The sequence below is a fragment of the Myotis daubentonii genome, chromosome 6 (assembly GCF_963259705.1).
Source record: "Myotis daubentonii chromosome 6, mMyoDau2.1, whole genome shotgun sequence".
In the NCBI taxonomy this organism is placed as follows: Eukaryota; Metazoa; Chordata; class Mammalia; order Chiroptera; family Vespertilionidae; genus Myotis; species Myotis daubentonii.
Window position 1 is genome coordinate 97,795,164 of NC_081845.1, and position 25,691 is coordinate 97,820,854.

Below are 25,691 nucleotides of genomic sequence, written 5' to 3' on the forward strand. Positions count from 1 at the left end.
CGGGCGCCGGGGCGAGGGCGGTGACGCCCGGTGCTCAGGCGGCACATGAAGGGCTTCCTTAAGGAGCTGCTAGCGGGCTCCCCGGGAGGCAAAGTGAACACCAGCCGGGAGAGGAGGGGGAAGCGGGAAGGAAGAACCTCGGAATGGCGCTCCCCCCCACCCCCATCACCCCGCCCATCGCACACCCTTCGACCCCAGTGCTCCCTGTTAGTGCCTTGGCAGGGGCCAGGGTGGGTTTGTTCATTTTGTGTTGGTTTTTAAAGTAGCTGGGAGAGAGGCTGGGGTTGGGGAGTCCGCTTCCTCCGCGGCCACCGGCTGTCAGTCTGCACAGCGACTAAAGGTGGGACGCGCTGCTCCTTTTTCTCAGGCGCCCGCCCGCGGCAGCCCCTCTGCCTCGAGCTCTGCAGGGAAGCAATCCGGGCCCCTCTGGCCCCTGGTGCCTGCTGCTGGGTGGGAGACAGGAGTGTCCAGCTGAGGATGTCTGACCAGGACGGGCTGCGCGTCCCACCCACGATGGGGATGCCCCAGGCCGCGAGCAGCAGCCCTGGCCCTGCAGTTTGCTTGTGCTGGAGCTGAGGTTGGGAGGCCCATGGCCAGGGTGCCTTCGGATCAGCAAAGACACGTGGTGAGAGGCCACCGCGCCGCAGGGAGGGGGTGGCCGTCCTGTTGGGACTGACAGTTGGGCACGGGATGGTTTGGAGCAGGCCTGGCATGATGTGGGACAGGGCAGGCGCCCATAAATGGTTTCATTCATCAGTCTTGTTTCTCCTCTGTGGTGCTGCCTTGTTATTTACACTCTTACTGAATTATTTAATTTGAAGTTTCCTGTATGTGTGTCTCAGGTGGGAATTCTGTCTCAAAGTTCTTTATAATCCTCAACAGAATGTATAATGGATCTCAGAAATACCTGCTTATTAAATAACAAGCTTTCTCCTCATCTTGTCGCCTTGTAACTGAGCTCAGCGTGAGCTCGGGCCGCTCCTGCCTAACCGGGAGCCAGGCATTTCAGGAGCAATAGAAATGCAGCCTCCAAAGATCTTCAGTCCTGCCCTCTGGCCAGTCCTGCTCAAGGTCATCTGCAAGGTCACAGCCAGAGCCACGCGCACCAGTCAGGACCTTCTCCCAACTGATGGTCCAATAGGTATGATATCCTTACTGTGTAAATATTTTACACTTTATTATGAAAAGACCAGAACTACAAGGACATTATCTGTCATCGGTCTACTCTCCCTTCCCGTCTCTGCTCAATCAGTAATAGGTGAAAGAGCTTTAATAAATTGGTGAAAAAAATCCAGAAAACATACAGATGAAATACTCGTGGGGGAGGGGGGGCCAGAATCTGGGGTGAAGTGGGGGGCAGTAGAGAAGATGAGTGAGTGGCTTTCAGTGGAAGAGACAGGAAAATGAATGCTGGGTGGAGAACACCATCAAGGAAGGTCTGGGGTGGGTGTCAGTGGATGAGAGTGCAGGCCCAAGTCAATCCCTGTGCCCACCACAGCCCAGCAAGCCAGGCCTGCAGGTGCCCACACAGACACTTAGAAAAACTAAGGGGGTTGGGAGGAAGAGGGAAGAACCATCTCAGTGAGAGATGTTTATGATCTTTTTGTAATTTTTATTTCTGCTGGGAATGGAGAGAGTGGAGAAGAAAATAAACCATCCTTTCCTCTTAGATCCTTTTTTATTTCTTCATTTAAAAAAGAAAAGAAAAGGGTAAGACTCTGGAAACAGAGACAAGCCTGTTCATACACTCTAAGTGACAGTAAGTGGAAAGGATATAGATTGGTCCTGAAAACCAGGGCTGTCTCAGCCTCCCCTCTCATCTGACAAGACAGATCTGGGCATTGCCCTCTGAGGCTCCCAAACTTCCTCACCTGCCCTGCCCCTCCCAGCACCCAATGCCCTGTATTGGCTCCCACCCCAAGTGTCCATCAAACACTTTCATTCTCAGACCATCATCTTCCACAGAGAACACTTGCTGCTATTACTGGTTCTTTCTTTTCTGTCTCCCAAACTCACATCCTTCTTGCTCATCACCCACTCCCTTGACCATTCTCAATAAGAACACAGCAGGTGAAGGGTTGATGCTGTTAACTGTCAGGACTTTGCCCTTCTGGTGTCCAGGAAATAGGAACTGTGAGTCCAATTCCTCCTCCAGGAGGGGGTAGGGCATGGAAGAACTGGGGGTGGGCGCTTTCTAGAAGATCATCGCGGGGAAGGGATCTGGCCCACACCAAGCGTCTGCTGCTCCATCAGGTAGACAGGGTAAGAATTGGGGCCCCCATCCTCCTCTGGGTCATTGTCCTCATGGTTGTGGACCAGTGCACCCCGTGTTCGAGTCATGTAGGAGACCTGGGATTGGGCGGAGAGAGGAGTGAGTATCATCTGCCATGCCATTTGCTTCCTCAACACCCTGCTCAGCCCTTTTCTATTCCCTGATCCTGACCTTCTGCTTGTTTCTTTTCCAAGATTCCATCCAAACTTGATCCTTATTGCAGCCTCTGATCCAATAGAGTCCCACATCTCTTCTCTAATTCCTTCTTCTGTCCTATTTCCCTTGTTCTATCAAATTTTGCCTCCTGGACACCCTTTTTGCTTATCCACAGCCTTCCCCCCATTTCTGTATTTTGTGTCCCATGCATCTATTGTCTTTCCTCATAATTTTCACCACCACTGCCCCTCTATTGCCATCCTCCCCCACCATGATTCTTCTGCTAGACTCGTTGCCCCCTCTAGTTCTGACCCATAACCTCTCCTCAGTTCCCTCGCCCTTGGGTCCATCCCACGGGAGCATCCCTGTTCCTTACCAGGAAGATCAGGCCAAGGAACACCAAGAGGAGAATCACAGCCACCAGGACCACAATAACTATGGCCCATGCAGGGAATGAAGCACTGTCCCCCGTCTCTCCCACATGGAGACCTCCCTGGGCACCATCTTTGTTCTGGTAGGCTTGGCTCTGGTTGACTGGGGCTTCTGACATGATAGAGCTCAGTTTCATGCTGGAAGTGGGGAGGGTAGATGATCCAGTGGGCACCTGACCAGTTTTATTTGGACCAGGAGTCAAAGAACTGATAGATCTGTCTCCTGTGACCTTGACTGGAGGCCTTGTAGTCTCTGTGGCAGCTGTGGTTCTTCCTGGGTTTTCTGTACGCTCTGCTGGGATTGGTGTGGCCCTCCCTTTGGTAGATGTGGTCTTCTTTGTGTGTACTACAGCCTGCCCTGAGGCTCCTGTGGTTGGTTCTGTGGCTGCTGTACTGTGTTGCCCATGGTCTGTAGGCATTGCTGGGGCTCTTGTGATCTTCCCAGGGTCCAATGTGCTCTGATGAACAAGGTTCGATATGCTCTGTTGAACATGGCCTGATGTGCTGTGTTGATCATGGTCTGTAGACGTTGCAGGGGCTCTTGTGATCTTCTCATGAGCTGATGTGCTGTGTTGATCATAGGCCAAGGTGCTCTGTTGAACATGGGCTGATGTGCTGTGTTGAACATGGTCTGTAGGCATTGCTGAGGCTCTTGTGATCTTCTCATGAGCTGATGTGCTGTGTTGAACCTGGGCTGATGTGCTGTGTTGATCATGGTCTGTAGGCATTTCTGGGGCTCTTGTGATCTTCTCATGGGCCAATGTGCTGTGTTGAACATGATCCGATGTGCTGTGTTGATCATGGTCTGTAGACGTTGCAGGGGCTCTTGTGATCTTCTCATGAGCTGATGTGCTGTGTTGATCATAGGCCAAGGTGCTCTGTTGAACATGGGCCGATGTGCTGTGTTGAACATGGTCTGTAGGCATTGCTGAGGCTCTTGTGATCTTCTCATGAGCTGATGTGCTGTGTTGAACCTGGGCTGATGTGCTGTGTTGATCATGGTCTGTAGGCATTTCTGGGGCTCTTGTGATCTTCTCATGAGCTGATGTGCTGTGTTGATCATGGTCTGTAGGCATTTCTGGGGCTCTTGTGATCTTCTCATGGGCCAATGTGCTGTGTTGAACATGGGCCGATGTGCTGTGTTGATCATGGTCTGTAGGCATTTCTGGGGCTCTTGTGATCTTCTCATGGGCCAATGTGCTGTGTTGAACATGATCCGATGTGCTGTGTTGATCATGGTCTGTAGACGTTGCAGGGGCTCTTGTGATCTTCTCATGAGCTGATGTGCTGTGTTGACCATAGGCCAAGGTGCTCTGTTGAACATGGGCTGATGTGCTGTGTTGAACATGGTCTGTAGGCATTGCTGAGGCTCTTGTGATCTTCTCATGAGCTGATGTGCTGTGTTGATCATAGGCCAAGGTGCTCTGTTGAACATGGGCTGATGTGCTGTGTTGATCATGGTCTGTAGGCATTTCTGGGGCTCTTGTGATCTTCTCATGGGCCAATGTGCTGTGTTGAACATGGGCCGATGTGCTGTGTTGATCATGGTCTGTAGGCATTTCTGGGGCTCTTGTGATCTTCTCATGGGCCAATGTGCTGTGTTGAACATGGGCCGATGTGCTGTGTTGATCATGGTCTGTAGACGTTGCAGGGGCTCTTGTGATCTTCTCATGAGCTGATGTGCTGTGTTGATCATAGGCCAAGGTGCTCTGTTGAACATGGGCCGATGTGCTGTGTTGAACATGGTCTGTAGGCATTTCTGGGGCTCTTGTGATCTTCTCATGAGCTAATGTGCTGTGTTGAACCTGGGCTGATGTGCTGTGTTGATCATGGTCTGTAGGCATTTCTGGGGCTCTTGTGATCTTCTCATGAGCTGATGTGCTGTGTTGAACCTGGGCTGATGTGCTGTGTTGATCATGGTCTGTAGGCATTTCTGGGGCTCTTGTGATCTTCTCATGAGCTGATGTGCTGTGTTGAACCTGGGCCGATGTGCTGTGTTGATCATGGTCTGTAGGCATTTCTGGGGCTCTTGTGATCTTCTCATGAGCTGATGTGCTGTGTTGATCATAGGCCAAGGTGCTCTGTTGAACATGGGCCGATGTGCTGTGTTGATCATGGTCTGTAGGCATTTCTGGGGCTCTTGTGATCTTCTCATGAGCTGATGTGCTGTGTTGAACCTGGGCCGATGTGCTGTGTTGATCATGGTCTGTAGGCATTTCTGGGGCTCTTGTGATCTTCTCATGAGCTGATGTGCTGTGTTGATCATAGGCCAAGGTGCTCTGTTGAACATGGGCCGATGTGCTGTGTTGATCATGGTCTGTAGGCATTTCTGGGGCTCTTGTGATCTTCTCATGAGCTGATGTGCTGTGTTGAACCTGGGCTGATGTGCTGTGTTGATCATGGTCTGTAGGCATTTCTGGGGCTCTTGTGATCATCTCATGAGCTGATGTGCTGTGTTGATCATAGGCCAAGGTGCTCTGTTGAACATGGGCTGATGTGCTGTATTGATCATGATCTGTAGGCGTTGCTGGGGCTCTTGTGATCGGCTCATGAGCTGATGTGCTGTGTTGAACATGGGCCGATGTGCTGTCTTGTTTATGTTTTGTAGGTATTGGTGAGGCTCTTGTGATCTTTCCATGGGCCAATGTGCTGTGTTGTCTGTGGTCTGTAGGCATCGGTAGGGCTCTTGTAGTCTTCACATGGGTTGAAATTGTGTCTTTTGCTTGTTTTGTAGTCTTTATCAGAGTCTTTTCTGAGGCAGCTATAGTTGTGTAATTAGCTACTGTATGATCCTCAACACTTTCTTTTCCTTCTGTGGTACCTGTTGCCTTAAATGATGCCTCATATGTTGTGCTTTTTCCTGAGGAAGATGTGGGTTTTTTGTCGATCTCTGAATTGACTGAATGGTGGGGAAGAGTTATGGTACTTTTACTGTCTAAGGTACTGATGGTATTTTCCAAAGGTGCAGTTTGGTGGTGACTTCTTGTTCCTGTTGCTGTGCTGGCTTTGGAGGTAGGACATGTTGCTTTGCTCTTGGGCTTTGGGGTTGGATAGTTTGCATTAGACAATTTTTTATGTGTGATATCAGATTTAGCAGAGCGTCCATTCCGGACAATTGGGTCTTTTCCTTGATTGCTAGGGTTTTGTTCAGAAGTGGGACGAACTCCGTGATGCTTTGTAGAGTTTTTGGAGTTATCTATTGGTTTGTGAATTGGCCTGAAATTGTGTGTGGCATTGCAATGGTGTTTGGGCTGATGGGTTTCTGTAGATTTAGGGTGGTCTGGACTACTATGTCCTAAATGAAGAGCAGTGTGGTGAGAGGGAATACTATAAACAAGGTTTGGAGTAGGAGGGGATAAATGGTCAGATGTTGGGGATTCACCACTATTCTGAAGTTCTTGAAGTGTGGTAGCACCTGTAAAGGGAGAGAGTCAAGTAAGAAACTTCCTCCATGTTCTTCCTTGTTTCGCTGCCCACCTCTGTCTCTAGGGGTCCGTTTATTACCCCAGATATATCTCCCCACCCAGTCACCTCAGAAAACTATGATATCTAATCCCCATCCTCACCTCCAGTCTCTGAACCTGTTTTCAGGCTGTGCCCTCAGCAAGAATGTTACTTCCCCCGTTCTCCACCTCTACTCCCCAATTCTGAAGTTTAGATCTTTCTTGCTTTATAGCATTTTCCCTGATCCTTTCAAGCAGATAAGATCTAGCTTCACCTCAGTGCTAACACTTTTTGTGAATTACTCACCTTTCCACGCTAGTTGAGTGTGCCTATCCACCTCTCCCATGCCCTGCCTACCAAACCATAAATCTGAGAACAGATACTGATGGGAATTTTGCTGCACACATGCTCCTTGAGAGTTTATATGGTACTTATGGAATGGAGTTCCCTTTCCATGGCCGAGCTGAGAAGAAAGGTAATAAATATCAGAATCTTTGTTTTTCCATAACATTCCAGGTCCATCCCAAATGTAACAGCATGAGAGGCTGAGGTCAGACTCTGGCAGAAATTCCCACAAGTGTTAGTAAGTAAGCACAGGTGATGAGTGAGAATGAAGAGAACTTTCATCTTGATGACAGAGTTTGGTCTGGGAGAAGGGAAGTAGAAGAGATGGCTCAATCTCTAGTTCCTTCACTGGAGGCTCCTCTTAGAAGCTCACAGTGGAAGCCTCTGGGAAGATGAAGGTAGCACTCTTTAAGGAAAAGATATCTGCTCAGGGTCCTGAGAGGAGTGAGAGAGGCGGCTGGATTCTGGGAGAAGCTGACTATGTTTAAGGACAGGGTGTGAGGGAAAACACCCTATCAATGAACAGATATGGGCCTTAATTCCATGAAAAGCAACCATGGGGACAGAGGAGATGTCTCTGAGTGAGAGCCAGGAGATCGCCAAGGAATGAGAGATAGTGTCGTTACATAACCGAGATTTCCAGCTCTGTTAGCTCAAGGCGGCAACCAGAACCTGGACCCATTCCCAGTCAGGGGAAGCCACAGTCCACCCAGCTCCCCGCTGACAAGGACAGTTGGGGGATGGGGAACTCAGTCCTTGAAAGAAATGTGGGCGGGAGGAGAAGGGGGAGGTAGAGAAGCCCAAGTCCCTGAAGGGAGTGGAGGCTGGGGTGCGAGAGGAGGGCTGGACAGTCAGGCCATCCCCTCACTGTGCCGGTCCCTTCTCCCACTCCCTCGGCTGCCATGGCCCTCGTTCGCTGGACACCTTCTCGGGGCCAGGCCTCCGAGCTTGCCTCACAGACATTCTCTGTCTGGATTCTCCTCCGATTTCCCAGCTCCCCTCAAGGCACCTTAGTAGCTGTCTACTTCCCTATTCACAGCGAAGAAACTTGAATGTCGTGGAGAAATGGTGACTTTCACATGATCCCCGACAACAGCAATGGCCAATCTTTCTTTTTTTAAATCCTCACCCAAGGATATATTTTCATTGATTTGAGAGGGAGGGAAAGAGAGAGAGAGAGAGAGAGAGAGAGCGAGAGAGAGAGAGAGAGACATTGATCTGCTGCCTCCCATACGCACCCCAACTTGAGAGCAAACCCACCTAGGAATCAGACCCACAACCTTTTGGTGTCCGGGATGACGCGCAACCAACTGAGCCACCTGGCTGGGCACCGACCTTTACTTGACCATCGACTGTGAAACAGGCAGGCCCTACACATGAGTACATGTACTAACTCATTTACTTTTCACAACAACCCTTTGTTACTCTCCCCTTTTTATATATGAGCAAACAAGGGGGTTAAGTAATCTCCCCAAGAACCCTCAACAAGTAAGAGGTTGAGCCAGAATGGAATCCATTCCGGCCTCCTGGTGCCCAGGCCACGCTCGCACCTGTAGGTCAGCCTAGTCCCGGGGGGCAGGAGAGTGCAGCCCTCAGTGGGAACCTGAAGGATGCTGTTCTATTTGCTTATTTCATCTTCACCACAACCCCGTGAGGCAGGCCGTGACCTTGTGGTCTGGCAGCGAAGGAAGGAGCTTCAAAGAGATTAAGTAATTGGCAAAGCCAGGCTGCTCCCTACACCCCAGGTGCTTCCAAAGGAGATGGGGTGGATAAATGCCCGAGCAGTGGGTGAACAAGTGGGCGCGGCACGGCTCGGCAGCCCCACCGCCACCCCCCCCCCCCACGGCTCGGCAGCCCCCCCGCCACCACCACCCCCCCCACCCCACCCCCCCTGCGCCGGAGCCCAGGCTTGGTGTCCTTGCTCAGGTTGCCAGATGCTCTGAAGCGCCAGTCCCCAGCTGCCTGCACCAGATGCCGCTGCCGCAGCTGCAGCTCCGTGTGAGGACGAGGGCGCGTGCAGTGCAGCAGCTCTTTACAGTTTGTTGAATCTGAATTTCAGTCTTTGAAACAGCCTCACACTGTTTCTCGCCTGGCGCGGGGCCGAGCCCTCAGCCCTGCACCCTGGGTCTCTCTGGCACCGCTCTGTGCGCCTCTGAGCCGGTGCTGGGCCGCCCGGGTTTGATCAAGAGGCGTTCACCACTTCCTAACAGAGGACGCCGTGTAATTCCCACAATGGCGGGCGTTTTGTTTGTTTGTTCACCGGCGTCCCCAGCCTAGAGCAATGCTGATCCTCAGAGTTCCTTCATAAATACTTGTTGGATGGATGAACGAGAGGATATTCTGCGACTGATGGGCTCTCCAGAAGCCTTGTCAGAACCCTTTCCTATGCACAGCGGGGGAAAACAAACAGCTGTGGGCCCAGCGGCTGTGCTGCGTGGCCCTGAGCCGGAGCGGAGCGGCAGTGCGGGACTGGCCTCGGACAACCACATCGTGGACGCGGTCCGTGTCCCACAGCAGTGGAACCAGCGCCGACACTCGGGCCCTCAAAAGGGCGGCTCCATTTTCAGCGGCGGAAGCCCCCGGGCTCCTTTGCCCTGGGCCCACCACGGGGCAAATCAGACTGAGCCCCCGACAGGCCGACCGACCGTCTCCTCTCCCACCACTGCGGCGGCTGCTTCCCTGGGAAGCGCTCAGGGTGTGGTGTTCGGTTCACTGACAGCACAGAGGCCGGAGACGGCTGCTCTGTTCATGTGGCTTTTCTTTTTAATATTTTTATTGATCAGAGAGGAAGGGAAAGAGAGAGCTAGAAACGTCAATGATGAGAGAGAATCATTGATTGGCTCCCTCCTGCACATCCCACACTGGGAATCGCGCTCACAACCCAGGCATGTGCCCTTGGCCGGAATCGAACTTGGGACCCTTCAATCTGCAGACCGACGCTCTATCCACTGAGCCAAACCAGCCAGGGCTGTTCCGTGTTTGACAGGAAGGTGGGCGGCGCCCGATAGCGCACACCCAGGCAGCGTTTCCGCGGCTTCTTGCTGTCCGCCCTCCGTTTGCAGTCATGCGGGGGAGTGCGTGTTCAGGTGTCTACATGGCCCCGCTGCCTGACCTAAAGCAGAGACACACTAACAGGGCGCTGAAGGGAAGTACACCCTAATGGTTGCCCGGTGTATTTCCTGTGACTAGAAAGTATTAGGAGAGATGTTCTTTCTAACTTTTTCTATTTCTTGGTTGCTAGACAGCACATATTGTTTTTGTCGTAGAAATGAAATCAAATAGCGTTTCCTGTTGGAGTCTCCCAGGACACCAGCCCCGCTAGCCTCCCCTCAGAGGTGGCACCTCTCCATTCGCATGGAAGGTCTGTGGCTGCACCCCGCAGGCTCTGGGGCCCTGGGGTCCAGCTACCTGTGTGGGCAGTGGCTGGTCCCGTGGATAAATGGCTCCAGCCACCCCCCCTCCCTCCCTCTCTGCTGGACCTCATTGCTCACATGCATTTCACCCGGCCGGGCCTCGAGCCCCCGCTGCTCACCACCCTCGCTCTGTCTGCAGGTCCAGCCGCCCTTGCCTTGCCCACCGCCAACCATCGCCAGGCCCACCACCCACCGAGTGCCCCACTTTGGAATTCGGATAGCGAGTCTGCCCTGTGCCTGTCCTGTGCCCCAGAGTAAATGTCCCTCAGAAGTGACCGAGCTGGAGTTGATTCCCGATTCATCCCCTTCTGCCCCTCCAGGCACAGCAGGAGGGGGAGCAGAGCAGGTGGCAGCCCCACGGGAAAGGGACAGGGACACGGAGATTGGGGCTGACAGTGGCTCTGTCCCTGACCCTCAGAGCAGGAGGAAGCCATCAAGCCAGGACACAGGCGAAGGCACTGCCGAGACCTGGCAGAGGACCCCGTCCCCGCTCCAGCCCTGGCCTCCCGGCCCCAGCCTCATATCACCTGGGTCACACTGGGAAGAAGTAGTTGCTGCCTGCTCTGCCCAGATCCTGCCCCAGCAGCCGAGCAGCCGGACTCAGCTTCCCCGCCCTGGGGAACAGCAGTGGGACCACCCCTCTGCTAAGGGGAGTCTCAGTTATTATGGCAGATCGGCCTGTGGAGGCCCCAGGGACTGCCCCGTCCAGCCGCCCTGTGTCTGGCATCCCCTCCCTGGGTTCAGTCACAGAGCTGTTTCCCACCTGAGTGAAATGGGGGGTGGCTACTCTGTCTCACAGGGTTTGCTAAGCTCGTCCAGGCTCCTGTCCCGATGGGAGCCCTGGGTGCTTCCCAGCGCTAACGTGGGGACAAAGCCCAGCCTTTTGCCGATGCCGTGAGGGCTCCATGACGCACGGCCAGGCAGCTGCTCCCCCATGGATGTGGGGCTGAGCACATGCGCCCGGGTCCAGGCGGAACCAGGTCAGCACAGAACAGGACTCTCGGGTCAAGTGCAGCCTGTGCCTGGGTGGCGGGCAGTACAGCAGCCCCTGCCCTCTGAGTCTCACTCTCCTCACTGTGCAACGGGCTGCCATCAACCACCTCCGGGTTTGGGGGGGATGACGGGAGATGAAGCTCCCGGGCGCCCGTGAGCTCCTTGCACAGCACGGGGCAGGCCAGGTGCCTGCAGCCCACAGACTGGCAGAAAGCCCTCCGGTGGCTGCGGGGAGCAGAGGGCCGGTGGGTTCATGGCCAGTGTGCCCTCGGCCGCCAAGGCACGCAGCCTGGACGATGGGGCCGTGGCCCAGCCTTCCCACCGCACGTTCACCGGCTGCTGGTTTCTCTGATTGCTCATTCAGCCCCAAAACACAAGCAACCCGTCTCTGCCTCTGCCCTGTGCGAAGGCGGCACCTGTGCCTCTGAGGGCGTCTTACCTGCCTCCTGAGCAGTGAGGAGGAAGAGGAGGCAGCAGCTGAGGCCGAAGCTGGAGCGGACACCGTGGGCCGGGCGGGCCATGTCGCAGAGGGTGGGCTGCTTGAGGCCAAGGGCTGGGATCCCCTCACCTTATACAGGGCCAGGTTTGACGTCATGGGGGCAGGGGCCCCTCAGGCCTAAACCTTAAACAAACGGAGCTGCCCCACCCCACAGGGCTGCCTGATAAGGAGACCGCAGCTACTGGTGAGGGAGCCAGGAGCCTGGGCGCCTGCCCCAGGCCTGGATCTGGGGAAGGAAATGGAACTGGGAGGGAGATGGCTGGCCTCACCCCCTGCAGGGATCTGGGGAGGGGGAGCAGGTGACAGGGTCCAGGACTGGGTTCTGGCTGGGACCGGGCGGGGAGCCGGGTGCCCTGTTCAGAGGAGATTCAAATTCTGGTTCTTCGCCACCTTTGCCTTCTGTCCCCGGCGGGCGCCAGCCCAGCTCCCCACGCCCCTTGCTCACACAGGACCACTCTCGGCCTGGGTGGAGTTGCCCAAGCAGTCAGGGAAAAGAGCAAAGGCGGGGCGCCCCGCACAGGCCAGTGTGAGGCAAGGTGCCTGCAGGTGCCCTGAGAGGACAGCATGTGGAGACAACGGGGCAGGGACAGGGAAGAGCAGACACAGACTGGGACCAGGACAGGGCCAGGCCACCCAGAGGCCCCTCTCCTACCTCATCCACCCCACAGAAACGCAGACCCTCAGGCAAGGGCCCCCCAGTGTCCCCCTTCTCTCCCTCCTGGTCCTGTGCCTGAAGCAAGCATTAGCTCAGAGACTGTCCAAACTCATCCACTGGCCCCCAAGTGGCAGGGCCCGGGGCTGGGGTGGGGCTGGAAGAGAGGCGCAGCGGGGTCCGGGATCTCAGCCCCCACTCCCATCGCCCACTCCCTGTGCTCCCTGTGGGTCTCCTCTCATGGAAGCAGCACCAGCTTGCCCAGTGCCAGGCACGGTGCCTGGCTCACAGCAGACAATCAGTAAGTGTTCAGTGGGTGGAACGGAGCAGAAGCCGGGGCTAGGCACTGCCCTTGTTGGGAAGGAGCACAGGCACACGGAGCCGAGAGGACCAGGCCCAAGAGGGCAAGAGGCAGGGCCTGGCAGCACGGCTCACGGGGCCTGAGGGTCGACCATGTGAATTCCTCCCATTACGTGGCGTGACTAGTCCCTAAGCCCTGGGCAGGGCTGGAATGGGTGGGAAGAGGAGAGCAGGCCAATTGCTCATTAATGTGATTAGTGGGAGATTAATGAGGCTCCATGGCATCCGGCCAAGACTGACTCCTCAGAACCGGCCATGCCCGCAGCAGGAGGGGGCCCTGCAGCAGCCCTCCCCAGGGGCCCAGGAGGGCAGCTTGCCCCCCACCCCCCGGGACATTAGGCAGCCTCGTCATGCCTGCAGGGGCTGCTGCCAGCCGCAAGTGGGCAGCCAGATGCTGCTAAACATCCCATAATGCGCCCCCATCTCCACACCAAAGAACTCTCCAGTCCCCGCATCAGCAGTGCCAGGGGGGTCTCGTTGTGTAAATAAATGTCCCCCCTTTTTAACCACAATCTCCCGGAGGACCCAGGCAGTGGGGCAGAGGAGCCAGGACGGAGGGGCTGTGTCTGAGCTACAGGCTGAGACACTGGCCCAAGACAGCCCTGCCGGCCTGAGCGCTCCGTGCACCAAGTTAGGCGCTGAGCTCTGAGCTCAGCAACGTCAGCCCATTTGACAGGTGAAACACCCTCCGACCTGCCAAAGGCCACTCAGCTGGTCAGCAGCAGAGGCCGGACGTGGCTGGTACCTGCCGGGCGGCAAAGCCACGTACTCGGGCAAAGGTACAGAGGCTGGGACCGCTGGAGGGACGCCGCTTCCCTCAGCAGAAATGTGTCCAGCACCCACCCCACTCATCCAGGGGTCACCACAGGCGGGATCCTCACTGCCCAGAGATGAGAATCGGGGGCTTGGGACAGCCAGGAGCCAGGCCCCGGGGCTCCATATGGAAGGAGATATGAAGGGAACCCCCTTGTGGGTCTTGGGGACCCAAGTGAGGTGCCCTCAGCTGCAGCAGCTCTGGTAGTTGGGGGAGAGGGTGGGCTGGGGAGAGAGGTGCGCAATGACTCCGCGAGACTGTCTCGCGCTGGTCCTTCCCTCCTGGGGAGAGCCCTGCGACGGAGGCGGGCGGTGGGTTGGGGACCTGGGAGCCCGCCCGCAGGAACAGGCCCACTTAGCGTGCATGGAAGCGAGGTACTGTTTAAAAATATTTTCTCAATTATCCCCCAAATGCCTTTTTTATTGAGAATACATAGGTTTAGGACATTATATTAGTTTCAGTTGTACAGCATCACAATTCCACTCCCGTCAGTGCTGCATCGCGCCCCGCCAGATCCACCCTCCCCCCGGGGACCGCCAGCCTGGGTCTGCCCCAGGAGGCTGTTTCTGTCTTATCTGTTTGTTCACTGGCTTGGCGTGTTTTCTCTTTGAGTCTGTCTCGGAGAGGAAGACGGGAGGCCAGGGGGGCTGCTTGCTCTCCCAGCCCCTCCCTTCACTTGACCGTGAAGCGCTGGCCCGCGACCTCGTGGTGGCAGCTGTACGGGGTCACAGAGCCACAGCCACACCCCACACTCATCTCTTTCCGGAACTGGCAGGCCTGTGAGGTGAGGCGATGGGGTGGGTTAGCCGAGGGCCCAGGAGCGTGACCGCTGCCTCCCTCCACAGCCCTGGCCCTCAGGGCTCCCCTTCCAGCAACAATAGGAATGCTAAGAAGCAGACTCCCATGGAGCCACTTGTGCCCAGCACCAGGTCCTAGCGCTTTCTGTGCGTGAGCCATGTCATCCTGCACAGCCCTTTGCTGTAGCCCTTAAGTATTACCCAGCAGTAATGTGAACCTGGAGCACAGAGAGGTTAAGTAACTTGCGCCAGGTCACCCAGCTATAATGTCAGAGCAGGATTCACTGTGGTTCCACACAGCTGATTCTTCACGGCCAAGAGCTGAGTTCAGCGCCTTTGTAAGCTGGTCAGCCTCTAGCACTCCCCCGCCCCCTGTCAGTGGTCCCCAGCCCCTGCCTGCCTGGCCAGTGTTTCCTCCCAGCCACCAGCCGGGCTTTCTTTTCTCTGCCCTCCTCCTTGCTCCTCCCTCCTCCCTCCTCAGTCCTCCCTCCTTACTCCTCCCTGCATGTGGCCGCTGTCACCCTTCTCTCCAAAGCCCTTGCTCTTGTCAGGGTCCTGGGCACCAGGTCCAGTCCCGCTGCATTCGGACCACAGTGTCACTCACCTTCTTGATACCATACAGTGCGCTGACGATCGCTGCCACCACGGTGATGGTGATCAGCACGATGGCCCAGTCTGGAAGCGCGGGGCCTGAGGAGCAGAGCGGGTCAGTGACCGAGGCAGGTGGGCCGCACGCCCCGCCTCCCACTGCGACCCTAAGACCACATTTCTCAGTGCAGTTCCCTCCTATCCTCTTGGGAACAGAACCTGGGTGGGGGGTGGGGGAGGGCCTTGATCCAAGCTCTGGTAGAAATAGGTGGACGGTCACCTGACCTTCGATAGAGGCACCCACACAGCACAGCGGTGGGGCTGCCGAGGGTCCGGGAAATCAATGGTTTTGGGGCAACAGGCTACCAGTGAGGGGAAAACTTGAACTTGAACCCTCCGTATCCAGGAATTAATCCGAGATGGCTCATAGGCTTAAATTTGAAAACTAATAATAAAGCTTCTGGAAGAACATGGTCGAGAATATTTTCATGACCTTGAAGTAGGCAAGAGGATGTTAGGCGGCTACAAAGGCACCAACCACAAGGAAAAGGTTAAGAAACTGAAAAGCAAAAAAGGCTCCACTTGATGAGATTCTGGGACCTGCCGTCTATACGGCCGCACACGGGAGCCCACCCAGAGCTCCAGGCCATGACGGACTGAGCAGCAGAACTGTCACCTGGCGACGCTGAGCCGGGGCCTGAAGTGCTCCCGGACACGGTTGGGGCGGAAGTCGAAGGGCGACTGGGGAGATTCTCAGATGATGGAGACACGGAGACAGTGGAGACAGTCGCAGACACCCCCCCAGGGACAGTGGGGAGGCCCCCAGGGACAGTGGGGAGACCCCCAGAGATAGAGGGGAGACCCCCAGGGACAGTGGGGAGACCCCCAGAGATAGAGGGGGGACCCCCAGGGACAGTGGGGAAACCCCCAGAGGCAGTGGGGAGACCCCCAGGGACAGTGGGGAGACCCCCAGAGACAGAGGGGAGACCCCCAGAGACAGTGGGGAGACCCCCAGAGACAGAGGGGAGACCCCCAGAGACAGTGGGGAGACCCCCAGGGACAGAGGGGAGACCCCCAGGGACAGTGGGGAAACCACCAGAGATAGTGGGGAGACCCCCAGAGATAGAGGGGAGACCTCCAGAGGCAGAGGGGAGACCCCCAGAGGCAGAGGGGAGACCCCCAGAGACAGAAGGGAGACCCCCAGAGACAGTGGGGAGACCCCCAGGGACAGAGGGGAGGCCCCCCGAGATAGAGGGGAGACCCGCAGAGGGGAGACCCCCAGAGGCAGAGGGGAGACCCCCAGAGATAGAGGGGAGACCTCCAGAGGCAGAGGGGAGACCCCCAGAGACAGAAGGGAGACCCCCAGAGACAGTGGGGAGACCCCCAGAGATAGAGGGGAGACCTCCAGAGGCAGAGGGGAGACCCCCAGAGGCAGAGGGGAGACCCCCAGAGACAGAAGGGAGACCCCCAGAGACAGTGGGGAGACCCCCAGGGACAGAGGGGAGGCCCCCCGAGATAGAGGGGAGACCCCCAGAGGCAGAGGGGAGACCCTCAGAGGCAGAGGGGAGGCCCCCAGGGACAGTGGGGAGGCCCCCAGAGATAGGGGGGATGCCCCCAGAGACAGAGGGGAGGCCCCCTGGGATGTCCCCGGAGAGAGAGAGACTGTCAGAGACAGCGCGGATGCCTCCAGATGTTGTCTTCCATGGGTTCAGCTGAGCTGTTGAGAAGAACAGCATCGGTGAGAAGAGGAGACCACATCCCTGGGTCTTCACCCCAACACCCAGCGCCACTTTCCAGCCTGCTCACCGAGTGTGGCGAAGGCCTGCAGGCCCAGGAGCAGCGCCCGCGTGGTGTCCATGCTGCCAGCCAGGTGCCTTTGCAGGCCCACGGCCCTGGCTTTTAAAGGTTCTGGGACCTATTCGTGCTTCTGGAGAGCCAGGTGTGCCAGGACCTCCATCAACACCAGGATCTCCGTCCCCAGGGAGAGGTCACCAAGCTGTCCCCAGAGGATTAGCCCGTCCCAGCCTGATCCCAGGAAGCACTGGGCGAGGGGGAGCGTGAGTAAGAGCCTGTGGACTCCCCTACCTGGCCCTCGGGCTCTTCCCAGACCAGGGACCTAGCCCCCAGCCTGAGTCAGCCTCCCACCCAGACCCTCCTGGAAGGGAGGGGCCGGTGTCCTGCCCCAGGGCCTCCGCTTGCCGCTGGAAGTACAACTATTGGGGAGAGGATACACGGGTCTCTGGGCGAAGCAGGAATTGGGAGCTGGGGGGTGGTGAAGGACGTCCTGGCCTGGGGATCGCATCTGACCCTCAGGAGACCCAGGGCAGGGCGGGTGGACACCTGAGTCCTCCCGGAACCCGACGCTGCAGCCCAGAGCGCCCGGTCCTCTGGTGGAGAGGAGCAGCAGGGAGGACGCCACCATGTTGAGGGCGAGTGCACTGTGGAGGTTCAGGGCCCAGCTCCGGGCTGACTGCCCGGAACCCATGGCCTCCCAGCTGTGCGCTCGGGCAAGTCACAGATGTATCTTCACTCCTCAAAGGAGGTGCTCTAGCCCCAGTTTAAAGGGCCCTGAAGAACGTTACAGGGAACGTGTCGCGCCGGGCACAGCGTCACCTCGGACGGAGACACAGGTGCTCCTGCTCCTCTGAGGAAGCTCGGCCGCCCAAGCGTCTCTCCAGGCGCCGGCCGCGGCCGCTGCACCTGCTGCCCTTCCTGCATGTCTTCTTCTAGCGCACGTCTGGGGTCCCGCAATGTGTGGCAGCGTCCCCTCCGCATGTCTGGGGTCCCTCGATGTGTGGCAGCATCCCCTCCACACGTCTGGGGTCCCGCGATGTGTGGCAGCGTCCCCTCCGCACGTCTGGGGTCCCGCGATGTGTGGCAGCGTCCCCTCCGCACGTCTGGGGTCCCGCGATGTGTGGCAGCGTCCCCTCCACACGTCTGGGGTCCCGCGGATGTGTGGCAGCGTCCCCTCCGCACGTCTGGGGTCCCGCGGATGTGTGGCAGTGTCCCCTCCGCACGTCTGGGGTCCCGCGATGTGTGGCAGTGTCCCCTCCGTCTCTGCTCCAGTCTCCGGTGCTGGGCCCTCTGGTTTTCGGGGGCGGGGCAGGGAGAGGTTACATACAGAGGCAAACAGGAAGACGAAGAGGCTTCGTGACTGTGTATCAATCCTGTCCGTCATAATGAGGGATGAGTTCGAAGCCCTCTGCTGCTGTCTTGCTGTGTGACCTGAGTAAGTTATTCGCCCCTCTGGGCCTGATTTCCTGGTTGGTGTTCTTTTTCCTGGTTTTAAAAGAAAGATGGTGAATTGGATGGGCTCCGAACCTCCCTCTACACATCTGCGCTGGGTCTGCCATGCTGAGCGCCTGTGCTGGGAGGATGAGGGGGCCCTTTTGCCTGAACCGCAGGGGGAGGGCTTTGATGAACCCAGGCCTCCACCTGAGTATCTGGGGTGTTTGGAGCCACTGAAATCTCTCAGCGAGGAAGCTCCCATTGCCTAGACTTCTCACCTAGAAAGCCGCTGCGCCTGGCGGGGTGGGCACCCGGTTTGGGAAGAACCCACCCCTCCCTTTTGGGCCCACATTCCTGAGCCCTTCGTGGCATGAATGACGGAAATTAATTGTAGCTAATAATTAATCCCTAACGAGCGATGAGAGCCCAGGCCTGGGTGAGGCCCAGACAACCTGCAGGACCGGCATCCATGAAGGAGGGTGAGGAGGGACCAGCCACTCTTCCCCAGCAGCCCAGCGAATGGCTCTCTCCTGGGTCCTCAAAACCATGTTGGGAGAACTGGAAAATCCAGTCACCCACCTCCCCCTCCGGTCTCCCCCCGACCCCACCCCCCCTCCCCCCAGCACCTGTGCTGAGGATTGGCTGTAGGAGGCAGGCCAGCAAGGAGAGGCCGGCGGGCTCAGGCGCCTCTGCTATCCATCTGAGGAGTGCCGTGGCCACCATGGGGGCCAGACTGCCCCTCTTCCTCCTCCTGACCCTCCTGGGCAGCTCACAAGGAGCAGGTGAGGCCGCAGGGCTGGACACAGGGGCCTTGTGGCAGGAGGTCGAGAAGGGGAGCTGGAGGGACAGAGGCACCAGGTCCTGAGCCCGAGTTCAGGGCGAACCGCTGCCGGAGGGGCTGGAGGGCCTGGTGCCGAGGGAGAGGGAGCAGGGGTGCCCGCACCTCGGCCCTGGTGGCTGGGTCCTGAGCTGCACTCCTGGGTCCCCAGGGCCGGGGATGACCCTGCGGCTGAAGCTGAAGGATTCCTTTGTGGCAAATCCATCCTATGGCTCCAGCTTCCTGGAACTGCTCCAGAAGGTAGCTCTTCGGGAGGGAGAGGGTGGGGCTGTGGGAACTCCAGCGTGTTCTCAGTGGGTTTGGGGCTCTCTGCTGGCTCCTGTGTGAGAGCCATTAACCCTTCTCTCCGCAGCTCTGCCTCCTGCTCCACCTCCCACCAGGGACCCGCGTGACCCCCCGTCAGGCAGGATCCCCACACCACGTCACCTGCGCAGGCTGAGAGCAGTGGGAGCTGCCCTGGGGGGCAGGGGTGGCCCAGCTTCAGCAGGCCCCCTGCTGCATGGCAATAAATATGCTGAATCCCTGGCTGAGGGTACCTGTGGGTTCCGAGTAGAAGGCGGCTGTGGGGTGGCTGTGGGTTCCGAGTAGAGGGAGGCAGAGGGTCCGGGAAGGACACCCTCTCCCTCAGTGCCCTGTCCACACTGGCTGGGCTCCTTAGCTCCTCTCCCAGAGGGGTGGACTTCCCAGAGCGGGAAGTTGGGTGCAAGGCCTAACACCCACAGCCCCGGATCACCTTCTGCTCACAGGCTGCCTCCTACCCCGTGGGGAGGGTGGCAAGCGGGGGGCCGCCAGCCCTCCTTTAAGACAGCCATGGGGGTCCATCCGGCTCGGGACTCCCCATCATACCCACCATGGGGCCATCTCACACGGGAGTGGCCTGCGACCCAGACAGCCCTGCCTGTGGGCTTTGCAATCGGGACAGAGCTGTGTTAAGCCCCTGAAAACCCTCTCCATTCTGGGAGCACTGCCCTGGCCCCTCAGAGTCACTGACTGGTTGCCGGGGCCTGAGAGCCAGCTTTCTGCCTCGTTCCCGGGGATCGCCCTTCCCTGAGGACAGGGACCTTCTTGCTGCCACCCAGAGTCTGGACCACAGGGAGCTGGGGCGTTGGCGTCCTCTGTGACCCTCCTCCGCATTCACGCGGCCCCACCAGCCTACCCACCGGACCACTCTCAGCTGCTGACCTGGTGTCAAGCCCTTGATCACCTGACCCATTCCGGTGTTCACCTGGGCCCAGCCCACACCCTCGGTCCCGGGTCATGTCACCACTCCCGGCTGTCCACCTGGCCACGCCCCTGATGACATAACCACTTCCAGCTGGTCACGGGGCCCCACCACCCCTCGCTCACCTGACCTCTTCAGGGTGTTCACCTGGGTCCATCCCACCCCCTCAGTGCCTGGTTATGTCACCACTTCCGGTTTTCCACATGGCCTCGCCCCCTGGATGATGTAACAACTTCCACCTGGTCACCGGGCCCCCCATCGCTCACCTGACCATTTCCGGCTGTCCACCTGGCCCCGCCCCCGTGATGAAGTAACCACTTCTCGCTGGTCGCCAGGCCCCACCCCGCCTCATTCAACTGACCACTCTGGGTGTTCACCTGGGCCCAGCCCACCCCTTCGGTCTCGGGTCATGTCACCACTTCTGGAAGTCCTCCTGATCCCGCCCCCTTGATGACGTAACCACTTCCAGCTGGTCACCGGGCCCCAGCCCCCCCCCTCGCACACCTGACCACTTCCGGCTGTCCACCTGGCCCTGCCCCCGTAATCATGTAACCACTTCCAGCTGGTCACCGGGCCCCAACCGCCATCACTCACCTGACCACTTCCGGGCATTCACCTGGGTCCGGCACAACCACTCGGTACCGGGTCATGTCACCACTTCCGGCTGTCCACCTGGCCCGCCCCGCTTGATGACGTAACCACTTCCAGCTGGTCACCAGGCCCCAACCGCCATCACTCACCTGACCACTTCCAGCTGTTCACGTGGGCCCTCCCCCTTGTTTTCGAGACACCGCCCCTTGTTCACCTGACCACTGAGTCATGCTGGCCAGTTCCTTAGCTCCTCACCCAGATGGCTGGCTGGATTTCCGGATCGCTGGAAGTTGGGTGAAAGGCCTAACACCCACAGCCCCGGATCACCTTCTGCTCACAGGCTGCCTCCTACCCAGCGGGCAGGGCGGCAGGAAGGGGGACACCATCCCCCCTTTAAGACAGCCATGGGGTGTATGAACCTAGGCCCTACATCGTCCTCACCATGGGGGCGTCTCACACACCCATCCACTCACCCACTGCATGAACTCAATTGAGAGAAGCGTACGGATTTCAGTTAGATCAAGCAAAATAGTTCAGAATAGAGATGGGGGATGTTGGGAATTTTGCTAATGATTCAGTGGGAGTTTGAGAGGCCCTGTGGCAGGTTTGGAGTCACTAAGTCCAGGGTTCGAATCCTGCCTTCCATGTTATGGACCGTGTAGATTTTTGGATGCTTCTTGACCTCCACGGTGACCCAGTTTCCTCGCCTATGGCTCTTATGGAAGCTTTAGAAAATGAGGCATGCGACGTGCAGGCAGATGATGACTGCCAGGCCCAATTCTTTTCCATCCTTTTTTTCTGACACCTAAAGTTTCAGCTACCTCATCTGAAGATCAGACACATGTCAATGACCATCTTATCAGCTGTTCTCAAAGCGAGCGCTGTGTCTCCTGACTGCCCTCCCTCTCTCAGGGCCCTCCTCCCCACCCCACATCGGTTAAACAATTCTAGCACATTCCATTCCTCCCAAGGAAGGAACCCAAGTACATATTATCCCGAGACCACGAGGCACCTGGCAGTTTCTGATCTTGAGTATTTCCTTCTGTAAGCTTCTATCCTTGTCACAGCCCAACAGAACCTAATGTCCACTCTTAAGACAGCTATTGAATATGCTAGAGGTGAGTCCTAGAGATCAAAGTGGGGACAGCAATGCCTGCCTCCGTGGGAGAGCCTACCTGAGCCAGCGTGGCCCAAGTCTCTCTCTGCGCCTGGAAGATGATCCAAATGCTTCCTTTTGCCTTGTCTTCTTGCTCTTGTGGGGGGGGGGGGGGAGAGAGAGAGAGAGAGAGCGAGCGCAGAGATGAAAGGGAAACATGTTAACCTGTCAACAGGCCCTGCCACTTCCATGGGATGCAGAGGGGGCCCCGTGCCTTTGGGGACAGACCTGTGAGGCAAACAGACACACAAATGCAAAGGGAAACTCATTCCAGCCACGAGAGCAGCCTGCCTTGTCCTGCACTGGTCAAACAAGGACTGCCAGGCACCCGGACCCACCAATAACGTAAAGAAAAAAGGAACAGAACCACCACCTCGGGAGAAGGTGGAGCTGTAGGATAAAGATGGAGAAAATGCTTTTAACATTGTAATTAGCACCACCAGAGAGATTTCAAATACGTTTCATTTGAAGACTATTTTCATTGAAAAAATTAATATTGCATTGATCAACATCACAAATGCAGAACCATGATTTCAGCTCAGCTTAAAGATCTCATTATTCTGGTTATAAATGTTCCAAATTTCAAGCAATCACTCTAAGGAGGCTTTCATCACTTCACAGAGCTCCCTTCCATATTTGAAACTGTTGCATTAATAAACTTATCACACTTGGCTTCCTTCAAAGGATTGAAATATTTTTCTGACTCAAAAAACCTTCCAATTACTTAAGTAACTCCTTATTTACCCAAGTGGGTAAATCTAACCAATTCAACTTATAAGTAACATGTATCCTAAATATTCCAATATTGTTTCTAAACAATAAACGTTCAGTTTAAAATCACAAATCTAAATCGATTCTTCAACCATAATTTAAAAAAATGAATCCACTAAAAAAACAACAAAAAGAAACAAAGAAAGTCTCCAAGGTAGGGCTGCCTGAACCTGAGCCTTGGCCTCCCACCTTCCTCCCCAAACAACATGAGCTTCAGCACCCACTGCAGCTTCTCCAGCACCCAACCCCCGGGCCTGGGCTCCCTGCAGTCACACAGCCACCGGCCCGGCCCCGATGGCCAGCAGCGTGGCCAACATCTATCTACGCAGGTGCCAGGGACTCGGGCTCCCGGATCTCCGTGTCCCACTCCAGGGCAGCTGGGGGTCCAGGGCCTTGGCTGTGGGGGTGGTCTGGGGTCTAGCAGGCATCAGGGGCGTCTGGAGCAAGAAGGAGGCGAGGCAAAGCCTGAATGACAACCTGGCCTCCTGCCTGGAGAAGGTGAGGAGCCTGGGGGCTGGTGATGAGAGATTGGAGAGCAAAACCCGCCACCTGGATGAGACGGGACCCGGATCAGAGGCACTCATAGTTGTGATGGCAAACAGGTTGTGAACTCAAGTGATCGGCAGGGGCTGCAGAGTCCTGAGGTGAGAAGTGTTTCGGTGAGTTGTTTGCGTGAAGGGCTCTGCCTGTTCACTCTTGGTGAATTCGCAGCCTGAGGTGGTGTGAGTCTCCCCAGCCCCGAGTCCTGAGTTTGGCCCAGGTTCTGACCGAAGCAGAGTGCTTGCAGGGGGCCCTTTCTGCCCTGGCATCTGTACTGTCGCCACGAGAACACGACCGGCCAGCCTGCTGGGAGGAGGACAGAAACACGGGCAGCCGAGCCCCAAGCCGAAGGCCTGCCAAACCCAGGTCATGGGAGGGAGCCTCACCGAGGCCTGAATCACCGACCCACCGACGCTCTTGAGCTGAAGAGATGTGTGTTTGAAGCCGCTGCGTTCTGGGTGGTTTGTTACACAGCGTGACTATGGCCATAGATAGCTGAGACAAGTGCTGAGAGTTGCATCTGCCACGGTGCAGACTTCTGGTGAGGTCTTCAGAACACCAGGGACGAGGGCGCGGCTGAGTCCATTTTGAGTCGGTCTGGTCGCAGGCGCGCCCCCGAGTCAGTGCCTGCAGCCGCATGGACTTCATTAGCCGACCTCACAGACAGGACATTGAGGCTTAGCGCTCAGGCCGCACCCCTGAGGCCCATTAGTGGTGGCGAGGTCACGCCAGATACCTGGGCTTCAGAGCATCTCCCTCTGCCTTAGCTTTGAGGCTGGGGGCTCAGAGCCTGACAGGGATGTGAACAGACACCCCCAGGACATGAGCTCCCTGACCCAGGGGTCCACCCAGGTCCATCGGGTGGAGGGTGGAGGGAGGCAGCTCAGGTGAGAGGCGAGGGATTCCACTGACGACAGGGTGGCCACTGGCCAGGGGCGGGGGGCAGCCACACAGACCACACTTGAGTCCTGGGTGTTTCTCACCCGCATGGAGCCTGCCTGTCTCCACCTGCAAGTGGGACTCTGCCAGCACCTGCCTCACAGGATTGCTGAGGGCCACACGGACCCACCACCTGGGCACAAGCCGCGTGCCTGCCAGAGAAGGGCCAGCGGCGGGGGTGGTTATTAGGGTGGAAAGCCGGTCCCATCGGGCTGCAGGCGTCCCCCTCGTTTCCTCGAGGCAGGCTCACCTGACTCCCCACTTGAGACCGTCTTGACTTCTATTTTTTTAATCCTCACCCGAGGATATTTTTCCATTAATTTTTAGAGTGGAAGAGAAAGGGAAAGACAGAAATATCTAAGTGAGAGAAACACATCAATTGGTTGCCTTCTGCATGTGCCACGACCAGGGCCCGGGCCGGGAAGGAGCCTGCAACCAAGGTACGTGCCCGGGATTGATCAGAATCGAACCCGGGATCCTTGGGTCCGCAGAAGACCGTCTTGACTTCTTACCAGCTGTCTCAAACTGCAAGCAGGCCGCCAAGCCCTGCCCGCTTGGGGTGTGGACAGAATTGCTTCCTGCTCTCACAGTGCCCGCCTGCCTCCTGTCCACCCACCCAACACCGTCAGCACCTAGGAAATGAGTGCCGGCTGCTCTGGAGGGAGGAGCCCCTGAAGCGAGGGGAGCATAGGAAGTGGGAGAGTGAAGACAAACTCAATCCCCCTCGTTCCCGCTGCACCTGTCCTGGGAGTTAGCCCAGAGGAGCGGTGGCTGAGGGCCCGAAGGGCCCCTATGTCATGACTCGCCCCCGACCTGCCTGCACGGTGGGCAGTGGCACCTCTGTGTTGGCCCAAACAAGCTGGGGAACTAGCAGTCTGGATCCCCAAGTGTCTGGAGCAGACTGACTGCTTCAGAGCCTGGTTCTTAGATCTCAGGACCTGAGACTACGGGGCTATGACTTCCAGATGCTTTTCTCTAAGAATTCTCTCCCCAAACTCACGACATCAGTGCAAAGAATGCTTTGGGGTTCATTAGCCCTGGGGTGGTAAGCACGCTCCTCCTTTTGGACACCCTCGCAGCTAGGAATGGCTGTGGTTGGGGTGAACAGGATGCAAGCGGAAAGGAAGTAGGCAACTTCCAAGGCAGCAAAGCCCTTACAATGGCCAACAAGCTCCTGGACCAGCACTTCCAATAGGACTTTCTGATGGAAATGCTTTGGAGCCTGCGCTGAGCGACATGGTAGCCACCAGCCACATGTGGCTGTCAGGCCCTGGATGTAGGACCTGAACGTTGAACTTTGTAAATTACTTTAGACAGCCAAATGGCTACCAGTTTGAACAGCACCACCCTACATAACCCTCCTGAGCCTTCCTCCCCTCCGCACCCAGCACTCCGCACTGCACTCACCCCCGGCACTCAGTTCCCCAGACATGCTCCACCCACCCTCCTTCCCCGAGCTCGCAGCTCCCCGACATCCACTCCCAGACGCCCTCGCCTCCTGCAATGACTCCCACCTGACCCATCTTAATACTACAACCTGCTATCCACACACACACCAGGCCCCTACCCCCTTCCTTCCCCCAGCTTTCACGACCTTCAGACACACTACATATTACGTACTTATGTCATTTCTGACTTCCCC

At 57.1% G+C, this 25,691-nt stretch overlaps 2 protein-coding genes across 2 annotated transcripts; one reads left to right on the plus strand and one right to left on the minus strand.

Annotated features, from left to right (window-relative positions):
- Positions 1-1,659: 1,659 nt before the first annotated feature.
- MUCL3 (mucin like 3) lies at positions 1,660-11,648 on the minus strand. Its single transcript, XM_059699727.1, has 3 exons — positions 11,494-11,648; positions 2,805-6,274; positions 1,660-2,349 (listed from the first exon to the last, which is right to left on the minus strand). Exons 1-3 carry the CDS (start codon positions 11,573-11,575, stop codon positions 2,203-2,205), a joined length of 3,699 nt encoding a protein of 1,232 aa, XP_059555710.1. The 5' UTR covers positions 11,576-11,648; the 3' UTR covers positions 1,660-2,202.
- Positions 11,649-18,644: 6,996 nt separating this feature from the next.
- SFTA2 (surfactant associated 2) lies at positions 18,645-19,306 on the plus strand. The gene is made up of 3 exons (XM_059699700.1): positions 18,645-18,774; positions 18,982-19,070; positions 19,183-19,306. Exons 1-3 carry the CDS (start codon positions 18,714-18,716, stop codon positions 19,267-19,269), a joined length of 237 nt encoding a protein of 78 aa, XP_059555683.1. The 5' UTR covers positions 18,645-18,713; the 3' UTR covers positions 19,270-19,306.
- Positions 19,307-25,691: the final 6,385 nt, after the last annotated feature.

Excerpts from the sequence above, each read along its gene's own strand:
- SFTA2 (XM_059699700.1), top strand. The coding sequence starts at position 18,714 with ATGGGGGCCAGACTGCCCCTCTTCCTCCTCCTGACCCTCCTGGGCAGC. Across the intron at positions 18,775-18,981 it reads GGGCAGCTCACAAGGAGCAG|GGCCGGGGATGACCCTGCGG; the intron begins GTGAGGCCGCAG and ends CTGGGTCCCCAG. Across the intron at positions 19,071-19,182 it reads TCCTGGAACTGCTCCAGAAG|CTCTGCCTCCTGCTCCACCT; the intron begins GTAGCTCTTCGG and ends TTCTCTCCGCAG.
- MUCL3 (XM_059699727.1), bottom strand. The coding sequence starts at position 11,575 with ATGGCCCGCCCGGCCCACGGTGTCCGCTCCAGCTTCGGCCTCAGCTGC. Across the intron at positions 6,275-11,493 it reads CCTCACTGCTCAGGAGGCAG|GTGCTACCACACTTCAAGAA; the intron begins GTAAGACGCCCT and ends CTCCCTTTACAG. Across the intron at positions 2,350-2,804 it reads TCCTTGGCCTGATCTTCCTG|GTCTCCTACATGACTCGAAC; the intron begins GTAAGGAACAGG and ends GCCCAATCCCAG.